Raw genomic sequence first — 24645 nt, 5'->3', positions numbered from 1 at the left:
GAACTATCAAAATTTCCTCTTAAAAGATTAAAATTAGCATTAATAAAAATAAAATATTTTAGCAAAATCTTATCTCAGTATACCTCTAAAAGCCCTTGAAAATTTTCCTCTTAAAACAAAAAAAGCATTAGTACAATGTTTTAAAAGCTCATTTCAATTATTAACACTACAGCATAATACGATTCCATTTTAAACCCAGTGGGAAGCCAAGATTGCATAGCAGAAAAAATCCTAAATCAAGAGCTAGGAGGCCTGGATTCTAGTTCAGCAATAAATTACATTAACTAGTTATGTAATCATGGGCAACTTGACTAAATCTCCATAGGCCTTAGCTTTCTCGGAGAAAAATTAGATGATCTGTGAATCCCTCATGGCTAAAATTCTGGAATACTGGAATATGTCTCCATCTTGCTAACTCTGGTATATTAGCAAATGAACATATTTATAATTTAGAAAACATAAAGTTAAGTCATTCTGGCACTCTACTAATAAATTTAACCAATTCCCAGCCACTATGCATAATCTGAATGAGTAAAACAATGAAGTACCTTTAATTTGGCACCATTTTCTATCTGAACTAGAGCTGGAGACTTCCTTCCCCAACTATGCAACCAGGGGATTGTTCCTGCCCCAACTCCTGTCTTTTCAAATGAGAAAATGCATGAAAAGCATCTTGACAATTTTTGCCACATCTTCTTACCATTATTTTCATAGTATTTTTCTTTATGTGACTCATTTTTACTTAAATAAAAGCAACATATTTTCAAAAAGTAACTTCATAAATAGAAAACAGTTTCACTTGCCATAAATGGAAGGAAACCATTAGATTAATACAAGGGAAAGAAGGCAACACAACTCAATTCCAGCTAAATACTGTTGTCTGCAGAAAGCTTTAGGCATAAGGAACTTTTTCTCTCTGTTAAAAAGAAAAACTGGCAAGTGTCAAGAGAGATGCTATGGCAAACGGAGACTTTCACCTGGATGTCATCAGGATTGAAACAGAAAGAAAACGGAAATGACTCCTACCATGTGATTCACTTCCACAGTCACATTTCATCTAAAATCATTTTGAGAACCACCCAAGATCATGGCTGTGCACACATCTCACATTTTGTGAAGCACAGCAACAAACGGGCCTTTGCTGCGTGCAGTGTGAGTCATCTCTCCGTGAGGATGGTTATTAGCCACAGCACCTGGGCTCCAGCCAAACTATCACGGAGGGCTCCTGCTGGAGCTCCTGTGCATCTGCAGTCCCCTCTATCGGAAACGTTCTTCCTCCAAGTACCCACTCTGTTGCAGAATTCGGGTCTCTGCTCCACATCCTCACAGCAGAGAGGCTTTCTCTGACTGCCCTGCACAACATGCGGAGCCCTTCCTCACCACTACTATTTTTCTTCGCAGCACTGTAAGTCACTCGCTTGCTTCCTGTCTATCTCCATCAGACTATAGTACATCAGTGAGCTCTAGAAGGGCAGGGCTTTGTTTCCCAAAATACCCTAGCACGTAATGTCAATATTCAACATTTCTTCAATGAATGAATGAATCTTGGTTGATCTTTATTACCAAGTCATATAGATAGCCTGCTATCTATCTAGTTGGCCCTCAGGCACTACACGATAGTTCTGCTGGGGCTCTCTGTGGCCTTGGCCCTCACCGCAGGAAAGGGTCTGGTCTTACCATGGATGCTGACCCACCATAGCCTCTTGAGGATACAGGATGCCACAAAGTGAAATCCACTCAGCCACAGTGCAAGTGCCTGAGCAGACCATAAGCTAGATAAGCTGAGATCAACACCGAATTTACTGTATGCAGAATAGGGCCAATTCATGGTATGACTGGAGAATCCTCGGCTAGAAATCTCTCCAGTAAACCTATTACAATCCCTGAGATTTTTGCCATTATTGCTTCAGTAACTTCAGACGCATCCAAATATACATCTGAGTACCAGAGTAGATCTTGAGTGAGTAGGTGATGCACCTCCGCACAGTCATACAAGGCCAGCTCCAAAAGGGATAGGCTGAGCCTGGAGCCCTTGGATAGAGGGAATACAGACCAGCCCTGCATCCTGCACCAGTGAGGGCAGCTAGAGCCAGGGCATTGGGTCCACAGTGAGGACCCACTCAACAGGCAAAGCCAAAGCAAATAGCCTCAGGAGGCTAAAGAGTTGAGGCATCTGATGCTAACATATGAGGCACTGAGCTGTGTTCCAAGACATCTGTCCTTCATCCTTCCCAGTGGCTAGGGGGATGTAAAGCCAGAATCTAGCCTGGGCGGGGGGGCAGGAGGGGGATACAAAAACCTTCTAAACCTAATGTAAGACTGGAGTTAAAGGAAACATTGCCAGGCTGGCTGGTAAGTGAGAAACATAACAGAACCCCAGTCCCCCAAACAGGGCTGGGAGTCCTGGGGCCCAGGAGTCACTCCCACCATGCCTTAGGCTAAGTCCCACCAGCTGGTAAGACTGGGGCTGCCACCAACCTCCTTTCCAGACCCAGATTAGCTCAGGCCCTAGAGAGAGCAAGTCAGCAGACAGGGCCATGAGCAGTAGAAAGCCAGGCAGGCAGGCACAGGCTGCCTACACCCACACTCAGCACTGTTCTCATCTCCTAAAAGACCAGACAGGAGCCCAGAGAGGACAGCCAGCTGATCTGCTGTCTGCTCTGCAGTCTTAGCCAGCAAGGGACACACTATGAAGTATCCCTTCCATGGTGCCAAGCTGGATTAAATAATTTTATTGCCAGAATTTCTCCTCTAAAATATGGGTCCTCATACTGTGAGAAAAACACAAAATCAAATATTCATTAACATCTTAGACATTTTTTTTAAACAGAAATAGGAAGACCCATCAGCTAGGTAGACTAAGAAAGAATCAAAGGTTTAAAGTGTTTTTTTATGTTTTGGGATATGCTGAGGATAGGCTTTAAGAGATCAGAGAGGATTAAGATACAACTAAATTCTTCCCTAAAATTTACATCTAGAATATAAATTTGAAGCAACTAACTAGGATCAATCACCAAATATGGCCTTTTGAGGCAACTCAAAATTTACAAGCATAACACAGAAATTAAGCAAAAGGGAAACCAGGATTCTCTGAGAAGCCCAAGACAAGAACGGTTCTTAAGAAAATGAAATCAGTTGGGATCCCTGGGTGGCGCAGCGGTTTGGCGCCTGCCTTTGGCCCAGGGCGCGATCCTGGAGACCCGGGATCGAATCCCACGTCGGGCTCCCGGTGCATGGAGCCTGCTTCTCCCTCTGCCTCTCTCTCTCTCTCTCTCTCTCTCTGTGACTATCATAAATAAATAAAAATTTAAAAAAAAAAAAAAAAAAGAAAATGAAATCAGTTAATCCTTGGAGAAGTTTCAGCCTCTTGGCCAAAGAGAAAGCCATTCCTGCCCATTTGTTCTCAAGCCTCCCAGGAGGAGACCACCAAATCTATACAAATTAATTAATAATGACAATCAAAGTGAGTAAAAGATCAGACAATGTTAATATATACACATAATATATAAGCATCACATTTTCCTACAGTTTAGTTCCTCAAAACTCAAAATTGCCTTTACAAAAATTTAAATGGACTTTTTAAAAGCTTATTAAAACTACTTTCTCACAACTGGAGAAGCACAGGGTCCTGAGAAATAGACCTCTGGTTCTATCTGCATTTTTTACAGGAACATTAAGTTGAAGGCATCTCAACTCTGATACACTTTCCAGGATTTAAAAAAAAAAAAAAATTAGGTTTTCAATTAATTAAGTCCCAATGAATTTTAGAATTTAAATATCACCATCCACTTAATTAATTTAAACACTGAAAGTTTAAGGTCCCAAATAAGAGAAGGCTGTTAACTAACTCCTTTAAAATATATCATTTCCAAAAAGATTAATAAATGAATCGTTTCCTGCATCCCTTATTCTCCCCCACACATTATATATTTTTTAATTATATCTTTATATACCTTGCTAAAATTTAAGGTATTGCAGATTTTCCATAACATATGTGGATTTTAAAAGTGATTTTTATGAGAGAGGAAACTACAACATGAAGAAGAGAATGATAAACTTCAAATTCAGGATTTACCAGTAAGTGGGTGTTGAAGCTGAGCTCGGACTGAGGAGGAACACCCAAGGTTCTCAAAGGCAATGGTAATATTTCTTTTTTAATTTGAGTGATGGGGAGACAGGTGTTTGCTACACCATTATTCACCATACCTTACTTGTATTTTATGATCTTACATAAAATACTCAATAATTAAGTTATTTTAAAAGTAAGATTTTGTGATTATCATTGCTGATACATGTCAATCAAACTCTCTCTTCAAACATTTTTCAATAGCTGTGTTACTCGACAAAATGTAAAGTAAAACAATTAAGAGTACATAATTTGTACAGTAGCCAACCTATCGTTCCATTTGAACACTTCCACAGAACAAATTAATATTTTTCACACAGACACACTCAATTTTTTCTCACGTTATACTGTTTCATTCTGCTTACCTAAAAAAAAATTATTTTTCCCTCAACTTCTGTATAACTTTCACCATTTGGTAAAAAAAAAAAAAAAAAAAAAAAAAATCACAATTTCTTCTTGTTCTCTAAATAAATCTTGAAGAAATGAAAATGGAGTCACACCTTTATGAACAACATAGAACAGAACTGGTTACATCACCCAAAATGATTGTAAAATTAAATGAAATATTTTGGTAGTAACGGGGTTTCGTTTCGCTTGTTTTGTTGTTTCCAACTATCTGGTGCCAAGAGGCATCTCTAAGTTAAACACCAGGAAAAGACACTGGATACCCTAATACTTCTCTTAACATGTCCCCAGTTCCACAATATTTATTCTGTTTTCAGTAAACTGGTAGAAACGTCTTAGATACTTTCGTTTGGATTTGTTCACATACCTGGAGTATTTAATTTTGTAAGGACACTTGAATTCCTGTGGCCCTGAAAGGACAGCTATTTTCAGTATTTCAAAAAGCCTAACACATACATTTACCTGAAATTCAGCCATGCTAGGAAATGAAAATATGTTTGTTTTTTCCACTGGGGTTTAACCAAGCCCTCCTAAGTTAAGTGGTTATCTCATGCAGAGCAGATATTCAGACATATGTCATTAATAAAAATAGAAGAATTCATCATGATTAGTTAGTACCTGCAGTCTGAAAAATCATTCAAAATAAAACAAAATATGAGGTCCATGGGGCAAAAATAATAAAATTGGTCTTTTATTACTGGTAGTTGTTTTTTAACCAGTTATGTTGGTATTTTTAAAACTGCAACAACAAAGTCTGAGAACCACTGTCCCGGAGGAGTTCTAACTATCACTACTTTCAAAAACTCCGGAAAATGTTTATTTCCTAACTATTAAAAATTTGCAAGTTAACTTTCAATTTTTTATTTTTTTATTTTACTTATTTCTTTTTAAACTAATTTATGTTATTTATACTTTGGAGGTTTGGGGGTTGGTTTTTTTTTGTTGTTTTTTTGTTTTGTTTTGTTTTGGGGGTGGGTTTTTGTTTTGGTTTGGTTTGGGTTTTTTTGGCAATTCAGTTCTCTGCTCCTCAAGCTTTGGAAAACAGTAAGTCATGGAAGTGTTAAGAGGGAAAGCGTCTCACATCATATCTTCTTCCTGCTACAAGTCAGGCCAGTAGCATCAGGATTGTTTCTCTTTTCCATTGCTTTCAACTTTCTTTAAAATCAAAACAGACCCTCTCCAAACTACTATTCTTATAATATTAAATACTCTGGGTGTCTGAACAAAGCCAAACTAAAAAGAATGACTTTCAATCAATAACCTTTAAAAACTTAACCAGCTCTCTAAATAATCCCCTTTGGCCTAGGGAACAGGTGCAAGGCATGCCTTCCTAGAGACTGTCTCCTCCTTCATGAAGCTGACCTTTCCCAGCCGGCAGCTCTGGCACCCCACAAATCCGTTATCGGTAGCCTGATGCCTGCTTTCCCATCTGTACTTTCCAAATGGCTCCCGATGCCAAGAGCTGAGATATGACCTGGCTCTCAGATGAGAACATGCCTCCCAAGTGACTTGCCAAGTTTCCCTGGAAGCATTTCTAAATGTATTCTGTGACCTCCCTCCTCACCCTCTGCATCATGGCTCTACACTTCCTTTTTTTTTTTTTTTTTTTTTATATTTTATTTATTTATTCATGATAGACGTAGAGAGAGAGAGAACGGCAGAGGGAGAAGCAGGCCGACGCGGGACTTGATCCCGGGACTCCAGGATCGCGCCCTGGGCCCAAGGCAGGCGGTAAATCACTGAGCCACCCAGGGATCCCCGGCTCTACCATTCCTAATTCCACCTCCTCCTCCTCAGCCTCCAACACCATGTGCCTTCACGCCAAACTCCTTACCCACTGCTCACCTAAAACCCCAACTTCACATCCAAAGGACATAGTTTCCACAATTCTGCAGCTGGTCAGAAGTGATCTTTTCAGGCCTACCTGCAGGGAGCTCAGTTATGGCTTCTTCCCTTGCCTTCTCCAGCTTCTCCCTAACCCAGGGAAATTCCTGCAGGGAATCTAGGAATGCATCAAATGCTTTAGGACCTCTAGAAGGTAGGATATCCAGCAGCAGCATTGTTTTCCGAAGGCCTGTGGCTTGAGCTTTGATTTCTTGAAGGTGGTTTTCTGTCAAGACCCCTTCCTGGTAAAGATATTGAAGAACCAGTCCCTCCACCAGTACTTCTGCACCCAGCTCCAGGCGAAGGGAGCGAAGCACTTGCTTGTCTCTAGCTTCCATTTCTCCCTGGGAAGACATGAAATAGTAGCTCAGATTCCAGGAAGCTGACCAACCCTCCTAAAGGCAAACTCCTTAAGGTCAGGTACGTCTAGGAATCTTGGCGGAGTGCCAGGCCGTGGTGTTTAGTATATGGCCGTTAAGCCAAATCAAAGTAATCTTGAATATTTCTGAGCATAATGACCAACCCTGAATATGAATCATCTTTTCTAATTTTGCTTTCCACACAATGGGGTCCTCGCTGGATTCCTTGCTTGATAAGGACGTTTGGAAAAAACTGGGCCACGGACCCTGCTTAAAAGCAATTTTGATCTGAGAATTACAGAGCAGCATTTCATTTTAACATACTAACAAGAACCAGCGGCTTTCCTTTAACGTCGACTTCATCAGATATACCCCAACGCCAGAGAAACTGCCACCGCGCGCAGGCGGCCTTCGGACCGGCTTCTGCTCAGCCCGCAGCGCAGTGGGCGTGGGCGCGAGGCCCGCAGGTACCGAGCCCTGTAAGGTCCTCCGCCCCTGGGAGCAAAGCCCCCGCCCCGTCACCTCTAGGTGTGCTCTGCGGGGCGCCTCCCGGGTGGTCGCGGCACCCCTCCCCCTAGGCGTTCCGCATCTCTATGGCACCACCGCCAGGACCGCACGTGGGAGGGACGCTTATTGGGGATTTCCCCCCACTGCAGCCGTGGTCAGTAGCCAGGCCCGCCGCCGGGTCTCGGGGCGCCGGTGCCCAGGCTTCGAAGGCGAAGCAGCGGGGGAGGGGGGAGGGGTCGGGGGGCGGCACAGGGGGGGCTCCGTGGGGGTGGGGGTGGGGGTGGGGGGAGGTAGCGACGGGGGAGGGGACGGCGTGCGCTGGCGGCCGCCCACGCCCGTCTAGAGCCCTCAGTTCCCTCCTTGCCACCTCAAGTCCTGCTGTATTACCAACAGGAAGAACTAGGAGGGATTTTCGGGGCAACCTGAGCAGGGAATGATCTTCAGAACGGATGGAAGGGGGCGCTGGCCCCCCCAGCACCGCCACCGCCTCCCCAACCCGGGCCCGGCTCGCAAACGCCGCAAGTTAGGTGGGCGGGGAAGCCACGCGGGGCCGAGGCCGCAGAGGCCACGGTGCGGGGCCTTCGAGAAAAAAATGGATACGGGGTTTCTGGTTTCCTGTTACTTACGTCTGCAAACACATGTATTTAAAGGAAAAAAAAAAAAAAAACCGCAACCGGAATCCAGGCTGTTAAGGAACCTGTACCATAAGTACCATCTTTGTTGAAGGCGAAGCCCCTCAACAGGAAGTGCTGTCGCCATCTTTGTTGAGGGCAAACACAGGAAGTGCTGTCGCCATCTCTGTTGAGGGCAAACACAGGAAGTGCTGTCGCCATCTTTGTTGAGGGCAAACACAGGAAGTGCTGTCTCCATGTTTGCTGAGCGGGCCCAAGTGTGGGGGACTGAAGCTTTTTTCCGCCATATTTATTGCGGGTAAACAATATCGCCTCCTGGAAATGGAAAACAGTTAAGTAAGTCACGTAGGGTTTTTTTTTTTTTTTAATTTTTTATTTATTTATGATAGTCACAGAGAGAGAGAGAGAGAAAGAGAGGCAGAGACACAGGCAGAGGGAGAGGGAGAAGCAGGCTCCATGCACCGGGAGCCCGACGTGGGATTTGATCCCGGGTCTCCAGGATCGCGCCCTGGGCCAAAGGCAGGCGCCAAACCGCTGCGCCACCCAGGGATCCCCGTAGGGGTTTATCTAAGGGAGTATTTTTTTTTTTTTTTTTTTTTTTTTTTTTTTTTAAGGGAGTATTTTAAGACAGGATCTCCAGCAGGGCGTTGCACACAACTGACCTGATAGATAAGTCTCAAAAGTCGCCTTATCTACGAAACCTTTCCTGACCAATCTATTTAAAATTGCAACATTAATCTCCTGCATTCCCCATCCCTTTTCAAACTTTGTTTTTATCTGTGGTACGTTATCAACCTCTTATTAAAACTTTTACTCAAGTATTGATCTGTCACCTGTCATCTGTTTCCCTCCACTAAAATGCAGGGTCGTTTATATCATTTTATATCACAGAGTTCCCGTTGCAGCAACCAGCTAGCTACTCTAGAAAGAAAGGGATTTGTCATGGTAAATTGGGGACATTCACAGTCATTAGAAAGGCTGGAAGAGGCCTAAACAGCACTGCCTGACTGACTCACGGCCACAATCAGGAAGGAGGAGCGGAAGCCACCACTCCACAGTCCCAACCTCTTGTCAACACCAACAGAGTAAGTGACTGGTCATTGAAACACTGCTGCAGAAAAGCCAAGGTCTCCAGACCTGTATTTTCCAGCAGCATCAAAAAAGCACCTGCAAAGCTTACTTTGATGCATGCAATTGGTGACAGCTATTTCACATGGAGAACATTTGCAGCAACGCTGTCTGGAGCATGTGGTTTGGAGAGTTCTGGCTTCTAAAGCACAGAAAGACATTCTAAAAAGAGAGCAGCTGATGCTGGCTGGTGACCTGCTGATTTCACCACATTTTTCATTCAGAAGACAAGAAAAATGCATGATCCAAATATAGAGAGATACCAGAATATCAAAAGGAGGGTCATTCCTGAATTCCTTTATGAAATAAGGCATATAAACACATTCATTGATTCACTTTAAATCAGTTTGGTGCTATATGCAGAAAGTCATAGACCTGCTAAGAATTGGTTTATGGTAACAGGAAAAAAAAAAACTCAAATATCACTATTTCTAGATGTTAGGTTTCCCGATGATCAGCGGAGAAATTAAAGATGGCAGAGCCCGGCAGTGGGTTCGAGCCTGCTTTAATAGGAAGTGCTGCCGGGCGAGGTTGGGTGATTCAGAGTCAGGGAAGTTGCGCCCAAAGGGGGAAGTGTGCAGGCTTATAAGATGGGGTAGGGCGGGGTTGTTGGGAGGTTGCTAGCCTCAAGTCGGCTATTTTGAGGTCCCCAATCTCGCCAGCCCAACATTCCGATCCTTTTTTGTTGTTGTTGTTATATGGGGCGACTCAGATCTGGCTGCTTCCTGCTGACATAAGGGTGTCGTAGGGCTTGTCGGATGTGGGCAGGCGAGTGTAGGGGTGTAAAAGGAGTTGGTTGACTGACACCCGGGCGATTTCTTGGAGCTTTCCCTGCAAAAATCGGATGACACAAAAATCGGATGACACAAATCGGATGACGCAAAGGAAATTAGGATGATTATGGCACATAGGGGGCCAGCCAAGGGAAAAAGCCAAGTCATCCATGTATTAGGGAAGAGGTCCCAAGCAGTGGCACCCTGCTGTCATGACTGGATGCGGTCCTGGAGTTCCTGGATTTTGGTGGTGACAATACCCGATTGATTGATATAGTAGCAGCACTCTTCATTGAGGAATAGACATGTTCCTCCTTTTTCAGCTGTGAGGAGGTCTAAAGTCCACCTGTTTTGGAGGGCCACTGCTGCCAGGCTAGAGAGTTGGGTCTGTAGGGCTGTTAAGAGAGTCGGTGATCCATTCCATGTCATCGTTAAGTTCCTGGGAAAGCTTATAATAGAAGTTGACTGAGGCCCCGATACCTCCAGCCCCAGGCGCCACCCAGGTCAACACTCCTGGTCCTGAACGAGGCGATAAGCCCCAGTGGGCTTCCTTAAGGGGAGGATTGGGGTATTACAGGGCGAGCTGATGAGGTATGAGGAGCCCCTGTTGTTTGAGGCGGTCTATGATGAACTTAAATCCTTATAGGTGTGTCAGGGAGATGGGGAACTGAGGACGGGTTGGATAGGTAGATTGGTCTGAGTCTGATTTTTATAGGTTGATGGTGTGACACCACAACTGGCTTGGAGGTATCCCAGACCAGGGGGACACCAGAAGGGGAAGAGTAAGGTGGCTAGAGGTGGTGGGAGAGGGGGAGAGTCGTATAGTGGCCCTGAGTTTATGGAGAATGTCCCTTCCAAGAAGGGACACCGGGCAAGAGGGAATGATAAGGGAAGAGTGAGCAAAAGGGAACCCGTCCAAGCTACAAGTGAGGGGCGGGGTTGACCTAGGACTGGAGGAGGTGCCATCAGTTCCCATCACCATCACTGGGGAGGGGTGACTAGGTCCCGAATAGGAGGGCAGGACAGAATAGGTCACCCCCGTGTCCAGCAAGAAGGATATGGACTTACCCGCTACCTGGAGCGTAACCCTGGGCTTGGCATGGGTGAGTAGGGTGTCCGGGTCTGGGCGCCGTCAGTCGTCCTCCACACCCAGTAGTCGGAAAGCCGGATTCACCGATTCAGGGTCTCCTCCACGTGGAGGCGGATCTAATTGGGTTATTGGGTTAAGGCTTCCCTAAGTCTATTTAGAAACACGGGAGGGTTCTCATCGGGGTTCTCAACGATTTCTCGCAGTTTGTCATAATTGACCACCTTGTTTGAGGCCGCCCTCATGCCCGCCAGGAGGCATTGCCCCATGCGGTCCCGGCGTCCGCGGCCCTCCTGGCCGGCCTGGTAATCCCATCCGGGATCCGCCGCTGGGATCCACTGCCAGGATCTGCCTCCGGGATCCGCCGGGGCGCCCACGGGCATCGTGAGGCCGGGAGACGGGCCTGGTCGGCGTGTTCCCGCGCCGCTGCCGACTGCGCTCTCTCTTCAGGAGTGAGAGTCGTGGTCTGCACCACAGGTAGGTGGTGCCATGTAAGGTCACAGGCCTGAGCCAAACACTGAAATTCTTTGATGTAGTTACCTGGGCTGGCAGAGAAAGAGCCCAGCCGTTTTTCAGCTCCTCCCGCAAGGGGCAGACAAGGCCGGACGGTGTCTGGTGAGATCTGGGCCGGGCGGCGACCGGAGGGGAGGTCGAGGAGGTGGGGGAGCCGGAGGGGAAGGAGTAGGAGGGACAGCGTTGGGTTCAGGGTAAGGGGGAGGTGGAGGAGCCGCTGGCCCCAAGCGGTGGGAGGATGTGAGGTTCTCCGGGCTTTCGGAAAGGGGAGAAGGGGAGTAAGAGTCGAGGTCCTTGGGGTTGGTAGGAGGTATGTCGGGAGGTGGGGTACGGGCAAGTAGGACTTGGGTAGGCGAACATCGAGGGCGGAGGGAGGGCCAGGAGCGCAGATCCCAGGAAGCTTGTATGTAAGGAACCTCGGACCATTTGCCTTGGTGTCTGCAAAGGTTATCAAGATCCATAAGAATTTGGTAATCGAAAGTTCCCTCTGGAGGCCTTCGGGACCGGTTGTCTAATTGGTATTGAGGCCAGGCTCCCGTACAACAATGGGTAAGGCGACGCCTCCTCAGGTCATGGGAGAACCCCAAGACGTCAAGGTTAGGCAGCCCAATGGAGTTTTCAGACCAATCCTGGACTGGGTGTTTCCCATAGTCCTGGTTGGGCAATTCCAAGGTCAAAACCCGGGGTCCCGGTTCGTCCTTGGAATTAGGGAAGAGAATCAGAGGCCGCCGCGGGGAAGAGGACGGCTCCAGATCGCCTGGGAGCCGGCCCGGGTGGGGGCCACCGGGGCGGAGGCCGTGGCCGTCGGTGTCGCGACCGCCGGGTGGGGGCCACGGGGGCGCAGGCCGTGTCGCGACGGCCGGGGCTCTGACGCAGCGGCTCTGACGCAGCTGCCGTTTCCTTCCGCAGAGCGAGGACGACCGCGGACGGCGAGCTCGGCCACACCCCGCGGGGCAGGAGGCCGCTGGTGGTCCTGGCCGGGAGAGGAGTCAGCCGTCCGTCACCCAGGTGAGGTCTCCATCTCCCCCCGGGTTTCGGCACCAGATTGTGAGCTTTCCCGACGATCGATCGACGGAGAAATCAAAGATGGCAGAGCGGGCGGAAGGTGGGAGGTTGGGAGCGCGCGGCCGAGGGCGAGGCGTGCAGGCTTCCGCGGCGCTGCGGGCTGCGGGCCTCGGCCGCCATCTTGAGGCCCGTCCCGCGGCCCGACACTAGACACTACCCGGGTTTCCTCAACGAACCCCTCTGGTGGAAGATGAGAAGATCTTTGTAAGCAGATCAGTGGAAAACCGTTCTAAACCTCCCTCCTCAAAGCCTTCTCATTTTTGTGACCAGTCTGAAGTGTTGCTATACAATATACTATTTTATTATACCAGTAGTGACCATTTCTTTACATGGGTGGCAAGTATTATTATCAGCATTTTACAGATGTGAAGACTTGTGGAATCAAAGTGGTCAAATATCCCAGCCAAACTTTCACAGCTAATATATAGCAAAACCTGAATTCTAACCAGGTCCTTCTAATTTCATGCCCTTTCCAGTACACAGTATCTACCCCACGGTCGCATATGGTGAAGCATTGGTTGCTCTAACGACAGCCGGAATATTGGCAGATCATTCAGGTGCCACTTCTCACTTGATACTCTGAGCTCCTAGTACTCTCTTCACAATCTTTCTCCCTTTTTTTTTTCTTTTTTTTTCTTTTTTCTCCTCTGGAACTGCTGTTCCTTTCCTGGGCAAGATTTAGCTTTTGTACGTGGACAGGCAGTCATTAGCAACATTCTCTGCCTTCATCCAGATGAAGTGCAGACCTCTTGCAACACTGGCAATAGCTGAGGTTACAGCAGACTTTTGGGTGTAATTTTTCCAACTATAAACTTTGGTAATTTTCAAACAAAAACCAAAGTTGAAACAAATGGCACAAAGCACACCCATATAAAACTACCTAGTTTAAAACACTTCCTAATGTCTTATTCTATTTGGAAAGGCTTGAGATCTTCTGGGAACTGGAAGGAGATATTAATGATGACGTGCAGCAGAGGTAGTGAGCAAACAGTGAGTTCCACAAGAGTTCACAGAGGAGAAGAGAGTCAAAGGCAGCAAGAGACCAGTCGTGCAGGAGCTGAGGGGCATGGAATCCAGATATTGAGCAACCTAAGAGGTTAGCTGTTAAGGATCTGACTTAAATTCATAGAGAGAAGCCCTTGATTATTAAATTCCTCTTCATGTGGCAAAGTTAGATGAGCATTCATGCTACCCTCTAAGCAACTAGGCTGGCTTTGTAATTGAACTAGTCAACTGACCTCAGTCAGCTGACTGCAGGATTGCCACCCCACATTAGCATACAATGATACTTCTCTGAGCAGCAGACCAAAGGTTCAGCTTCACTCAAATGAATATCTAAGGCAAGCGGACTGAAAAGTCAAACACAGATCAGAAACACTATCACAGATGATTACTCCTCCACTCTGTTTATTCCTTCTCTGTAGGCTGGAAATGTGCCCCCGCAGAGGATTAAGCACCTGTTACCCAGTGGTAACAAATCTATTTTCAGGAAGGACAGATATTTCCCTTTTTCTCTTTCCCCTACCATGTTTACTTGTGTCAAGACATACCCATTGTTAACATGCAGAACAAAGAGTCAAATGTATTTTTCTGTCTTCTTCTTTGGTCTTTAGTCCTGCAACCTTCAAAGCAAAAATCAAAGGAGTCAGACATTTTTGGTTCTTCCTGTTTCATGAATGTGGAAATTAAGCTATGGGGAAAAACAGATTCTTTTCAAGCACACTTGAAACAGTTACAGAAATAGATCACAAATTAAGTTATGGAGAAACCTTGATAAATTAAAAAAAATCAATATCATACAAACTATGTACTCCACCATCTCACAATAAAATTAGAAAATTTAAGGGTCGCCTGGGTGGCTCAGCAGTTAAGCACATCTGGCCTTTGGCTCAAGGCATGATCCTGGAGTCCCGGGATTGAGTCCCGCATCGGGCTGCCTGCATGGAGCCTGCTTCTCCCTCTGTCTGTGTGTGTGTGTGTGTGTGTGTGTGTATCATGAATAAATTTTAAAAAACCTTTTTTAAAAAATTAGAAAATTTAACAAAAAGATAGTTTCAATAAATCCCATTAACTAAGTAAAATAACTCTCAAACTCGATTTAAAAAAAAAGTCACACACTTCTATTGGTACAGTCATATCGAAAACAGCATGAAGATTCCTAAAAAAATTAAAAGTAGAACTGTCATGATCCAGCAATCCCATTTCTGAGTATAGATCCAAAGGAAATGAAATCAGTATCTGACACAGATACCTTCATTCCCTAGTTCATTGCAGCATTATACACAATAGCCAAGATAAGGAATCTACCTAAATGTCCATTGGTAAATGAATAAAGAAAATGTGAGATTATATGTATATGTGCATGCATAACTACATATATTACAAATATACATATATTTGGCCCTTAAAGAAGAAAATTTTTGTGCCCAAGATTGCGAATCCGAGAAACCACCGAGGAGGCAACACCAATGCAAGCACATGAGGGTTTATTAACAAGCTCGAGCTTGGGTCCAAGTGTACCAAACACAGCGGAGCAGGGACTTGGACTCCAAGGTTAAGAGGCGAAGCAGTTTTATAGGGGCCAGTGCCCAATGAGATTATAACACACACATGGTCATGTCGATCCACACGCAGGTGGCCAGCTGAGTTACAATTTACCCTATAGTGACCGTTTGAACTAGCCTATCACTGGTCAGAATTGGCTCGCAGGTTTGGCGGGCAAAAGGTGGGGTTTACATTCTTTGGCGGTTAGGGGTTCCGCATTCCTATATGAGCTGGTTTCCGGTAAGGGTGTGCCCAGCGGTTGACTAGGGTGGGGCAGCGCCTTAAGCAATAAGCAGGTCCTGTGGGGGTTATACAGGAGATGGCGGGTGTAGCACAAAATGGAGTTAGTCCTGCTCTGCTTGTCCAGGGGTAGGGGATTTTTGTTACATTCCTTGGGTCCCACAAAAATCACACCTATTAGAATGACCAAAACCCAGAACTCTGACAACACTGAATGCTGGTAAAGATGTTGAGCAACAGGAACTCTCCTTCATTGCTAGTGAAAATGCACAACAGAAGAGCTACTTTGGGAGACAGTTTGGCAGTTTTTTACAAAACTAAATATACTCTTATCATATGATCCAGCAATGTCCTCCTTGGAATTTACTCAAAGGAGTTGAAAACATATTCACACAAAAACCTGACACAAATATTCTTAGCAGCTTTATTCATAATTGGCAAATTTGGAAGCAACCACGATGTCCTTCAGTAGGTGAATGGACATTTTTACTGTCACACATCCAGAGAGTAGAATATGATTCATCCCCCCACCAAAAATAAATGAGGGCAGCCCGGGGTGGCTCAGCAGTTTAGTGCTGCCTTCAGCCCAGGGCGTGGCCTAGAAACCGGGGATCAAGTCCCACGTCAAGCTCCCTGCATGGAGCCTGCTTCTCCGTCTGCCTGTGTCTCTGCCTCTCTGTCTCTCATGAATAAATAAAATCTTTAAAAAAAAAATGAGTTATCAAGAATGAGAAGATATGAGGGAACCTTAAATGCATATTACTAAGTGAAAGAAGCCAATCAAAAAAGGCTGCATACTGTATGTCCTGACTATATGACATTCTAGGAAAGACAAAAACTATAGAGACAGTAAAAAGATCAGTGCTTACCATCAGATTGGGGGGGCAAGTATCACTAGGGGAGTCACAGAGGATTTTTAGGGCAGAAAAAATACTCTGTATGACACCATAATGATGGATACATGTCATTATACATTTGTCCAAACCCAAGGAATGTAGAACACCAAGAGTGAACCCAAAGGTAAGTTATAAACGTTGGGCGATTATGATGTGCCAATGTAGGGTCATCAATTATATCACTCTGCTAGAGGATGATGAAAATGGGGAATTCTATACATGTGTGGGGCAAAGAGTACACGGTAAATCTCTATACCTTTCCTTCAATTTTGCTGTAAACCTTAAACTGCTCTAAAAAATAATCTTAACAAAAAAAGGTGGGGGGGAGAGATAGAAAGAAATCTTGTCATGGATGAATATGGAGGATATTATGCTAAGTGAAATAAGCCAGAATAAGCCAGATACAGAAAGACAAATACTGCATGATCTCACTTATATGTGAAATCTGAAAAACTCAAACTCATAAAAGCAGAAAGTATAAGGGTGGTTGCCAGGAGCTGCGGGTGGGGAAAGTAAGGAGATGTTGGTCAAAGGCTACTAAGTTTGAGTTGTACAGAATGAATAAGTTTTGGAGATCTAATGTAGAGTGTGTGGCTATCATTAATAGTATATTGCATACTTGAAATTTGCTAAGAGAGTAGATCTTAAATGTTCTGACCACACATAAAATGATAGCTATGTGACATGATAGATATGTTAACAAGGTTGATTGTGGTAATCAATTTACAATGTATAGATATATCAAAATATCACATAAATGTAAGCAAATTTTATTTGTCAATTATATCTCAGTAAAGCTGAGTACAAAAAGTCACACAGTTCTGACCAATAGATACTCTATACTAGAAAGGGAGAAAAAAACCTTTATAGCAGAGAAACATAGCAGACACTACCTGGACCAAATGATCAAGCTTAACATCACCAGAAGTAAATCGTATTGACATCATGTGCCCCAATATGATGTGACAAAAAAGGCATATCACCTCTGGGCTATCCTTCCCCAAAATTCATAATCTCAGTGTTTTCATGAGGAAACATCGTATTATCGCTTCTCGGCCTTTTGGCTAAGATCCACTGAAACATCATATGAACCCAAATTGGGACACCTTCCACAAAATATCTGACAATTACTATTAAAAAGTCATGAAACTCTCACAGATTGGAGAAGACTAAGGATTTGACAACTAAAGGAAGAAAAGAATAAAGGGATAGGAGAGAAAAGGAGGAAAGAAGTAGAAAAGGACGATGGTGAAGGATGTGCCCATCGTCAGGTAGGTATGAAGACTTCTGGACCTGAATTCTTATTCCCTGTTTCACATTTGCTATTTTCTGAACATGCAGTAGGAATCTCATATAGCTTCTCTTCCCCATTACTCTCCCGGCCTCCCAAAAAGATTTAAAAACAGTATTTGTCAAAGGAAATACAGGCATCTATCTCTGTAACTGTAAATCCTAAAACTATACTTGGAATATTCAGCCATGCTAGCCCCTCTTTCTGTATAACTCTTGATAAAGGTATTATGCTGTAAGTAATATTACCTGAATCATATGTACTAATTAATTATTCTTTTACTAAGTTATGAACTCTGATGATTCCTCAAGTTCTCTAATATTTTGTTTTGATTTTAGGTTAATTATAGCTTATTGCAAAAATTCTGAGACAGTTTATAAAAACCTAAATTATAAAATCTTTTAAAAGAGTCAAATAACGGTACTTGGGTGGCTCAGTCAGTTAAGCATCTGACTCTTGGTTTCAGTTCAGGTTATAATCTCAGGTTCATGAGATTGAGTCCTGCATCAGGCTCCCCACTCAGCAAGGAGTCAGCTTCTCTCCCCTCTTCTCCTATTGCCCCTCCCCCTGCTCCTATGTGCTCGCTCTCTCTCTCTCTCTCTTTCAAATAAATAATCTTTAAAGGAGCCAAATACATTATTATGCAAATTATTGTGTACTGATATAATATCCCAACAACATTTCCAGATGTTTGAAGTATTATAAGACTTTAGTGATTGATAGTACTAGGATTGCTACAATTTATTCAGAATTTGACAAGTTTTTATTGAACCCACTTACTGTGTGCTAGGACTGGCTAGGGCTAACATACTGAAAGAGATATGATCTCTGTCTTAATGAACCTTAGAGTCTAGAGGAAACAAACAAACAAAAATAATCATTGTATTTATTGTATTATACAATAATACAACATAATTATAATTATTATACAATAATGCAATATGATAATACAATTGTACAACAGTATATTGTACATTACAATTACAATGGTGAAGAGTGCTTTGATAAGAAAAACTGGTCAGGGAGCTAGGGGAGGAGAGTTGATTTCAACTGATTCTCCAGAGAAAGCCTCTTAAAGGAGGTGAACTCTCTTAGTTTTCTTCAAAAACTTAAAGTAGTTATAAAACTGTACTGTACACATTTAAAATATGGATAAGAAGCCAGTAAGACTTTAAGGTAATAGGATACCTAAAGATATTAGGGCATGCTAAAATAAGTTCTGAGTTTCATAATATTCATGATAAAAAGAGAAAACCATTTGTAGTGTGCAGTTCCCATCTCAGAAAATACACTGTAATCTAAAAAGACTAACATTTCTCCAATGCTGGTTGCAAGCAGGAATTTATCATCTGATTCTTTATATAAGGAACATTAGATCAATTAATACCATGATTTCCCTGTGTTATTTTGTACAAGATACCAAAATGTTGTTCAAATGTACCTTCCTGGTATTACCCAACATAAAGCAGAAGATAATACATCTAGGTCTGCCTTTCTGGTGATATAACTAAATGCAATGACTTAAAGAAACTAGTACATGAATAATGAATGCTATTTAGACTGTCAAGTACTAGCTAACAACCAAATCTAAGTCTTCTGAATGGCAAAACTTAATAGCTACGTTCTCTGCTGAGTATCTACTGGGCTCACATCATGTACCATTGATGGAAGAGAAATCCATACACTTTGGATAGCAGACATAAGTGATTAACTTATGTTAATGTTAAGTTAAATGTTAAGTTAAACATTCCATGATGAACAATTTAGTAACCAACCTTCTATTCTTGTTCAAGGAAAATGACATAGAAGCAAACTATGCTGGCCTCAAGGAAAAGGGTCAAGGTGTTTCTCAAGGAACAATACCACCACACATTTTAAACTGTTTAAGCATATAGCCAAGTGTTTGGCTGAGACAACAGAATTTGACATCATAAAGCACCAAGAAATTATTTGACCCCGCTTCCCCCTCAAAACCCTAAGTATTTCCATTACCAATTGGCCACACTGACCACCAAAAAAAAGAAAAAAGAAAAAAGAAAAGAAAACCTTCACATGGATCTTACAGAGTGTTTCTTTCCAAGCAGAACTTCAATCATCATCTGCCAGGATGATTTATCAGTAAAGGTACCAAGTATTTGAATGAACTAAGCTTTTAACTGGGTTTACCTCATAAAGTCCATTTAAAAATTAGACAATGACTACTAGATATAATGATTTTCATTTCCACATAATTGATGTCAGGCTGTTCTTTCTGACAACAATCTGCCAAAACATTCAGTTGCATCTTAAGGCAAATTTAACCATTAGCCCAGAAGAGGTACTTCTCTTCCTTCCCATTTGCACTGATAAGTGGGCATACTTCCAACTCATCCACTAACTATACAGGAAGTATAGAATTTTGAACAAATAGTGGATATTAATATTGAAGCATTAGAGCTGTTCTTCAAGGAGACTGTGTTTAATTTAACAGGGGAAAGAAATCCGCCATTAGATGGATTCTTTATGTCTCTTCTCCCTGGATAATGAGGATTTGAATGCTGGGGATGCTTGGAGTACCAGTCAACTACAAGTATGAAATGGACTGAAATGAGCTTCTGTCTGCCCATGGAAGTTCTCCCAATGACAAAATGAGTTTTAGACAATAGCCTACTTCACCAAATTCATTTGGCCCACATAGATCTCCCAATAGACAATGGCCTAAGAACATCAGATAGGCAGAAGGAAAAGGAAACACACTTCCCTCGTGACTTTTGAGAGGTTCTCCTCTTGAGTGGCAGCTTTAGACTGTCTTCTCTTGGGAACAGAGAACTGATTTTCCATTTTTGTGGTCTCTATCAAATCATCTAGTACTATGAACACAGCATGTGTTCAGTAAATATGTTTGGCCAACAACATAACTAGTTCTTTTGATTTCATTTTATACATAGTACATAAAATGGTGCCTGCAATAGGCACTCAAAAATATGGGTCAAATGAATACTTATAAGACCAGTGTATTACAATCAGACTTCTTTTTGGTCCCCATTTATATATATTAAAGAATGTAAGAAAGTCAAAAAGTCCTTTCAGTTCATTTTTATGTGGATAATTCTACAAGAGTTATATATTATTATTCTAAAGTTTTGTTATGAGTCATAAGTACCTGACATTTTAAGAATACTCCTACAACCTCTTCTCTTTTCTAACTCTATTCATTTCCCTAAGTACACTACTCCAGCTCACTCCATTAAATATTATCTAAGGAAAAAAAACCCTAAATGTTTAACTCTGGTTTCCTGTACTCGGTTGTTTGCTTGAAAACTCCATTCAGAGTTCAACAGGCAACTCAATTTGTTCAAATCCAGACTTCTGATTCTTCTTAAACATCATCCTCAGCCACATCATCTCCAACCTGCTCGATTTCTGTAGATGGCACCACTACCCCATTTAGCCAAGGCCATAGGAGTCATGTTTGATTCCTCTCTTTTCCTCATACCTCCCATCCAACCCATCAATGAATCCTGTTGATTCTCTCGCCACATCTCCAAACCCAATCACATCCCTCTCCATCTTCCTCATCATCTAGAACTTTGCTCCATCTTGTTATTCAGATGACACCTTAAATGCCACTTCTCTAGGGAGGCCTCTCCTGAACACCTGATCTAGAACTGCTCCCTCAGACTCTATCACATCACCTTGTTTCATCTTTTCCTTAGCATTTATCACTATCAGTAAATTTTCTTGTTTGTTATTAATTGCTTCCTACTTGTTTCTTTCACTTTCGGTCTCTCCTCATTAACATGCATATCCATAAGAGCAAGGACATTTGCATCTTGTTTGCTGCTGTGTTTCCAACAAATACAAAGAAATCTGACACATAATAGATGCTCAATAAATAGTTCTTTTACTTTATTATTTTTTAGTTCTCCATGCCCAATGTGGGGGTCAAACTCATGACCCTGAAATCAAGAGTCGTACGCTCTACCCACTGAGCTCACCAGATGCCCCTAAATAGTTCCTGAATTAAGAAGTCAGTGAATCAAATAGCCAATAAGACACAACTTTACAGTAAGAATAAACAGAATGCAAAACAACACATGTTTTTATGTAAAATAACATATTCACCAAGACCCAGTTTGATTGATCCAATTTCCCTCGACAGCACTAATTTTAATTTTTTAAGCTAATAATTATTGAACATTTACTTCCAGGAATTGGGGCCATTCTTTATACATATCATCTTATTTAGCTTTTTTCAATTCTTGCACAACCTTATGAAGTAGGTATAACTAGCTAAGTGGCAAAGCTAGGATTCAAATATAAGTCAGTCTTATCCCAAAGTCCTAAGACCTAATTACTGCTCTATTGATACTTTGCTCCCTTCAGCTTGGCCAGGTTCCCTGGAAATATTCACCCAACAGTGGCAGCTTAGCTTCAATTTAGAGCCCATGGATCTCTCCCGGAAGGTTGCAGTTCATCTTGACAGCACATGGAGAGCAAGGGTTGCCTTCCCTCAAAACATTCTTCCTAGGAGGCACATCCTGCAAGCACAGGAAGACATTATCCAAAACAGCATTTACCAGAGTCAGCTCATTATTTAACGTATGAACCTTCTGCAAACCTACAACAATTATTATGTGCTTTCTAAGACTCAGTAGTCTGAAGATAGATGTTCTTTTGCTATACAAAAGGATTGTGTTCTCATAGAAGTCAAGTGAGCTAGGGCATATTCTGAGGAAAAATATGAGCTATTTCACAGAATGTGCAGTCTCATTCAATTGCAGATTTCTGGACCTGGAAAGGAACTAAGAAATGGCCCTTATTTCACAAAACTAGAATGGGAGGCACAGGAGAAGTAAAGTGACTCCTGATTGCAGGGCTGGTAACTGATAGAATGAAATTACATCATTTACCAAATTTAATTTGCAATATGTAGCTGAGCAATGGGCTTGTCAGTCATTTTGTCTAAATTAATGCCCATTATTTCATACTTTCTTTTTAAAAAAAAATTATTTATTTGGGGGGAGGAGGCAGAAGGAGAGGGAGAAGCAGATTCCCCACTGAGCAGGTTGCTCAACACAGGGCTTGATCCCAGGATCCTGAGATCAAGACCTAAGCTGAAGGCAGACACTCATTAACTGAGCCACCCAGAAGCCCCTATTTCAAACTTTCAAAATGTTGCCAAGTTTATGATATGGATATGCACATATTTTTTTTCTAGACTTCATATTTTGATTTACTTAAAACTTTTCAGGTTACCAGTCTCCGTTGTCATAAGCAATGGACATCATTTCACCTTAATGTCTCTAGTGGGAGAAAACCAAAGAAATTACTATATATTCTCAATAAATGATCTCTTTGAAAACTGATTGTCCATAGATGCAACAGGTGAAGTTGTTTATAAATGGCTCCAATTTCATCAGGAAGTTAAGTGCTGGCTTCCTAGAAAAATCTCTTCCATGACACACACTTTTTTTCCCCTCTATGATAACTTTCTGAATTAATTTCTTCCACAGTTCAAAGTGGCTCGATAGTTCAACAGTTGTTGGAGATGGTCTACTTGTACCAAACTGAACTTAGCCCTTTACTATCTACTTCGATGTGTCTCACACGGTAATCCTAACCCTCTAGGTCTGTGGTTATCAAATTTTAATGGGCATCAGAATCACCAGGTGTGCTACTAACTGCAGAGTGCTGGGCCCTGCTGCCTGGGTTTCTTATTCAGAGGGTGGGGATGGGGCTCAGGAATTTGCATTTCTAACAAGTTCCCAGGTGATGCTGTCTAGAAACCCTTGTTAGATTACACCAACAAGTATTTCTGCATCAAGATTCACTGGAATTGAATTTACTTGAGTTGGATTTTTTTTAAGATTTTAATTTATATATTCATGAGAGACACACAGAGAGAGGCAGAGACGTAGGCAGGGGGAGAAGCAGGCTCCCCAGAGGGAGCCTGACACGGGACATGATCCCAGGATCCCTGGATCACAACCTGATGCAGATGCTCTGAGGCAGACGCTCAACCACTGAGCCATCCAGGTGTTGAGATGGATTTTTACAGTCCTGGATTATACCTAAAACACACAAGCACACACATACACACAAACAAAAAACAACAACAAAAAAAACCCCTAAAACACAGATCTATACCTTCCACAAAAATGAATATCCAAAACCTTGCTGAACTCCTTCATTTAGGGAACAGAAAATGCAAGCTTTTGTCAGAGCCTCCTGTGAAAATTAGTTATCAACTGCTGATTAGTGCTCTGAAAAATAATGAGTGTTATTGTTGCAAGTAAGATTTTATTAAGCACTTTCCATTTAATAATTCTTCATCAGGCAGAACAAAGGATTTTCACTCCAGAGCAGGCCAGACCTGGTTCCGTTGCTTAGCAATGGGCTTCATGTACCATTACAGCATTGTGTTTTCCTCTTCAAACAGGGACAGTGTGCCATAGGTACTTTTTAACTTTATACCAGAGTGCTCCCATGAAAAAGGATTAATAGTCATTTTGTATTTAATCTAACAGACCAAAAATTCTCAAGTTGAGAAGCTCTCTTTTAAGATGTTTAAGTGCTCTTTACTCTTTCTTCAAAGTGAAGCTTTATAATTCACAATCCCTGAAGTAACCTCTGGAGGGATTCATCTTTCTGACAAAGAGCCATCAATCAGTTAATACATGTTGTAGACCGCCTTGTCCATGTTCAGCTGGAGCTGAACAAGTAGGAAATTCAAAAGATGCATAAAAGAATATCTGTGGACACATTCTGTAAAAGGAGCAGATCTAGATATTATGAAGACAGCGTCTCCATGAAATTTATGTTGCATAAGAAAGATGATTAACTTGGAAGAAACAGTAGCAAACTATATAAGACAGTATGCAATTAGCTACTAAATTATGAGGCACTCCACTGAAAGCCTTTTAGGCATTCAGAAAGGGTAGAAACTAATAGGAGCTGGCTTTTATCAAGTGCTTCCTACATGCTGGGCACTTCAAATGCATTATCTCTTTTAATGGTCACAACAGTCCCGTGAAGTCGGGATGATTATTATCCTCATTTTCAGATGAGGACACTAAGGTTAATTAGTTTGTGAGTAAACAAACCCAGGTCTAGGTTAAGTAAAGGAAAGCTTGGTGGAGTGTGGTTAGATAGAGACTCACCCATCATGCTGCCCTTTCTCCTGGCATCCCTCTGCATTACTCATAAATGCAGG

General features: G+C 42.7%; 2 protein-coding genes and 1 long non-coding RNA gene across 16 annotated transcripts in view; 1 reads left to right on the top strand and 2 right to left on the bottom strand.

The window, feature by feature from the left end:
- CRADD (CASP2 and RIPK1 domain containing adaptor with death domain) overlaps nt 1–12509 on the bottom strand; it is a 183328-nt gene extending 170819 nt beyond the window's left edge. The window contains exons 1-4 of one of the 5 annotated variants that reach the window (XM_072773093.1): nt 11126–12509; nt 10883–11020; nt 7985–8228; nt 6456–6759 (exon numbers count right to left, since the gene is read on the bottom strand). In XM_072773093.1, the coding sequence (XP_072629194.1) occupies nt 6456–6759; nt 7985–7996 (316 nt within the window). In that variant the 5' untranslated portion in view covers nt 7997–8228; nt 10883–11020; nt 11126–12509. Of the gene's footprint in view, nt 1–6455; nt 6760–7907; nt 8229–10882 lie in introns of all 5 variants that reach the window. The other 4 variants (XM_072773094.1, XM_072773095.1, XM_072773096.1 and 1 more) reach the window with 4 other exon arrangements.
- Nucleotides 9455–24645, top strand: part of LOC140602873 (uncharacterized) — a 38997-nt gene continuing 23806 nt past the window's right edge. For 2 of the 10 annotated variants that reach the window (XM_072773087.1, XM_072773088.1), the window contains exons 1-3: nt 9455–12422; nt 12956–13036; nt 13402–13575. In XM_072773087.1, coding sequence (XP_072629188.1) covers nt 11960–12422; nt 12956–13036; nt 13402–13575 — 718 coding nt within the window. In that variant the 5' untranslated portion in view covers nt 9455–11959. Of the gene's footprint in view, nt 12423–12955; nt 13037–13401; nt 13576–16247; nt 16402–17317; nt 17431–19243; nt 19575–19920; nt 21417–24645 lie in introns of those variants that run through there. The other 8 variants (XM_072773089.1, XR_012005805.1, XR_012005806.1 and 5 more) reach the window with 8 other exon arrangements.
- The window catches only part of LOC140602878 (uncharacterized), a 33527-nt gene continuing 29444 nt past the window's right edge, over nt 20563–24645 (bottom strand). Inside the window, exon 6 of the long non-coding RNA XR_012005824.1 lies at nt 20563–21970. This is a non-coding gene — a long non-coding RNA (uncharacterized lncRNA). The remainder of the gene's footprint in view (nt 21971–24645) is intronic.

Source organism: Canis lupus, chromosome 13, assembly GCF_048164855.1.
Source record: "Canis lupus baileyi chromosome 13, mCanLup2.hap1, whole genome shotgun sequence".
NCBI lineage: Eukaryota > Metazoa > Chordata > Mammalia > Carnivora > Canidae > Canis > Canis lupus.
The sequence above is the reverse complement of the archived record's forward strand: the minus strand, read 5'-3'. Positions and strand labels throughout refer to the sequence as shown.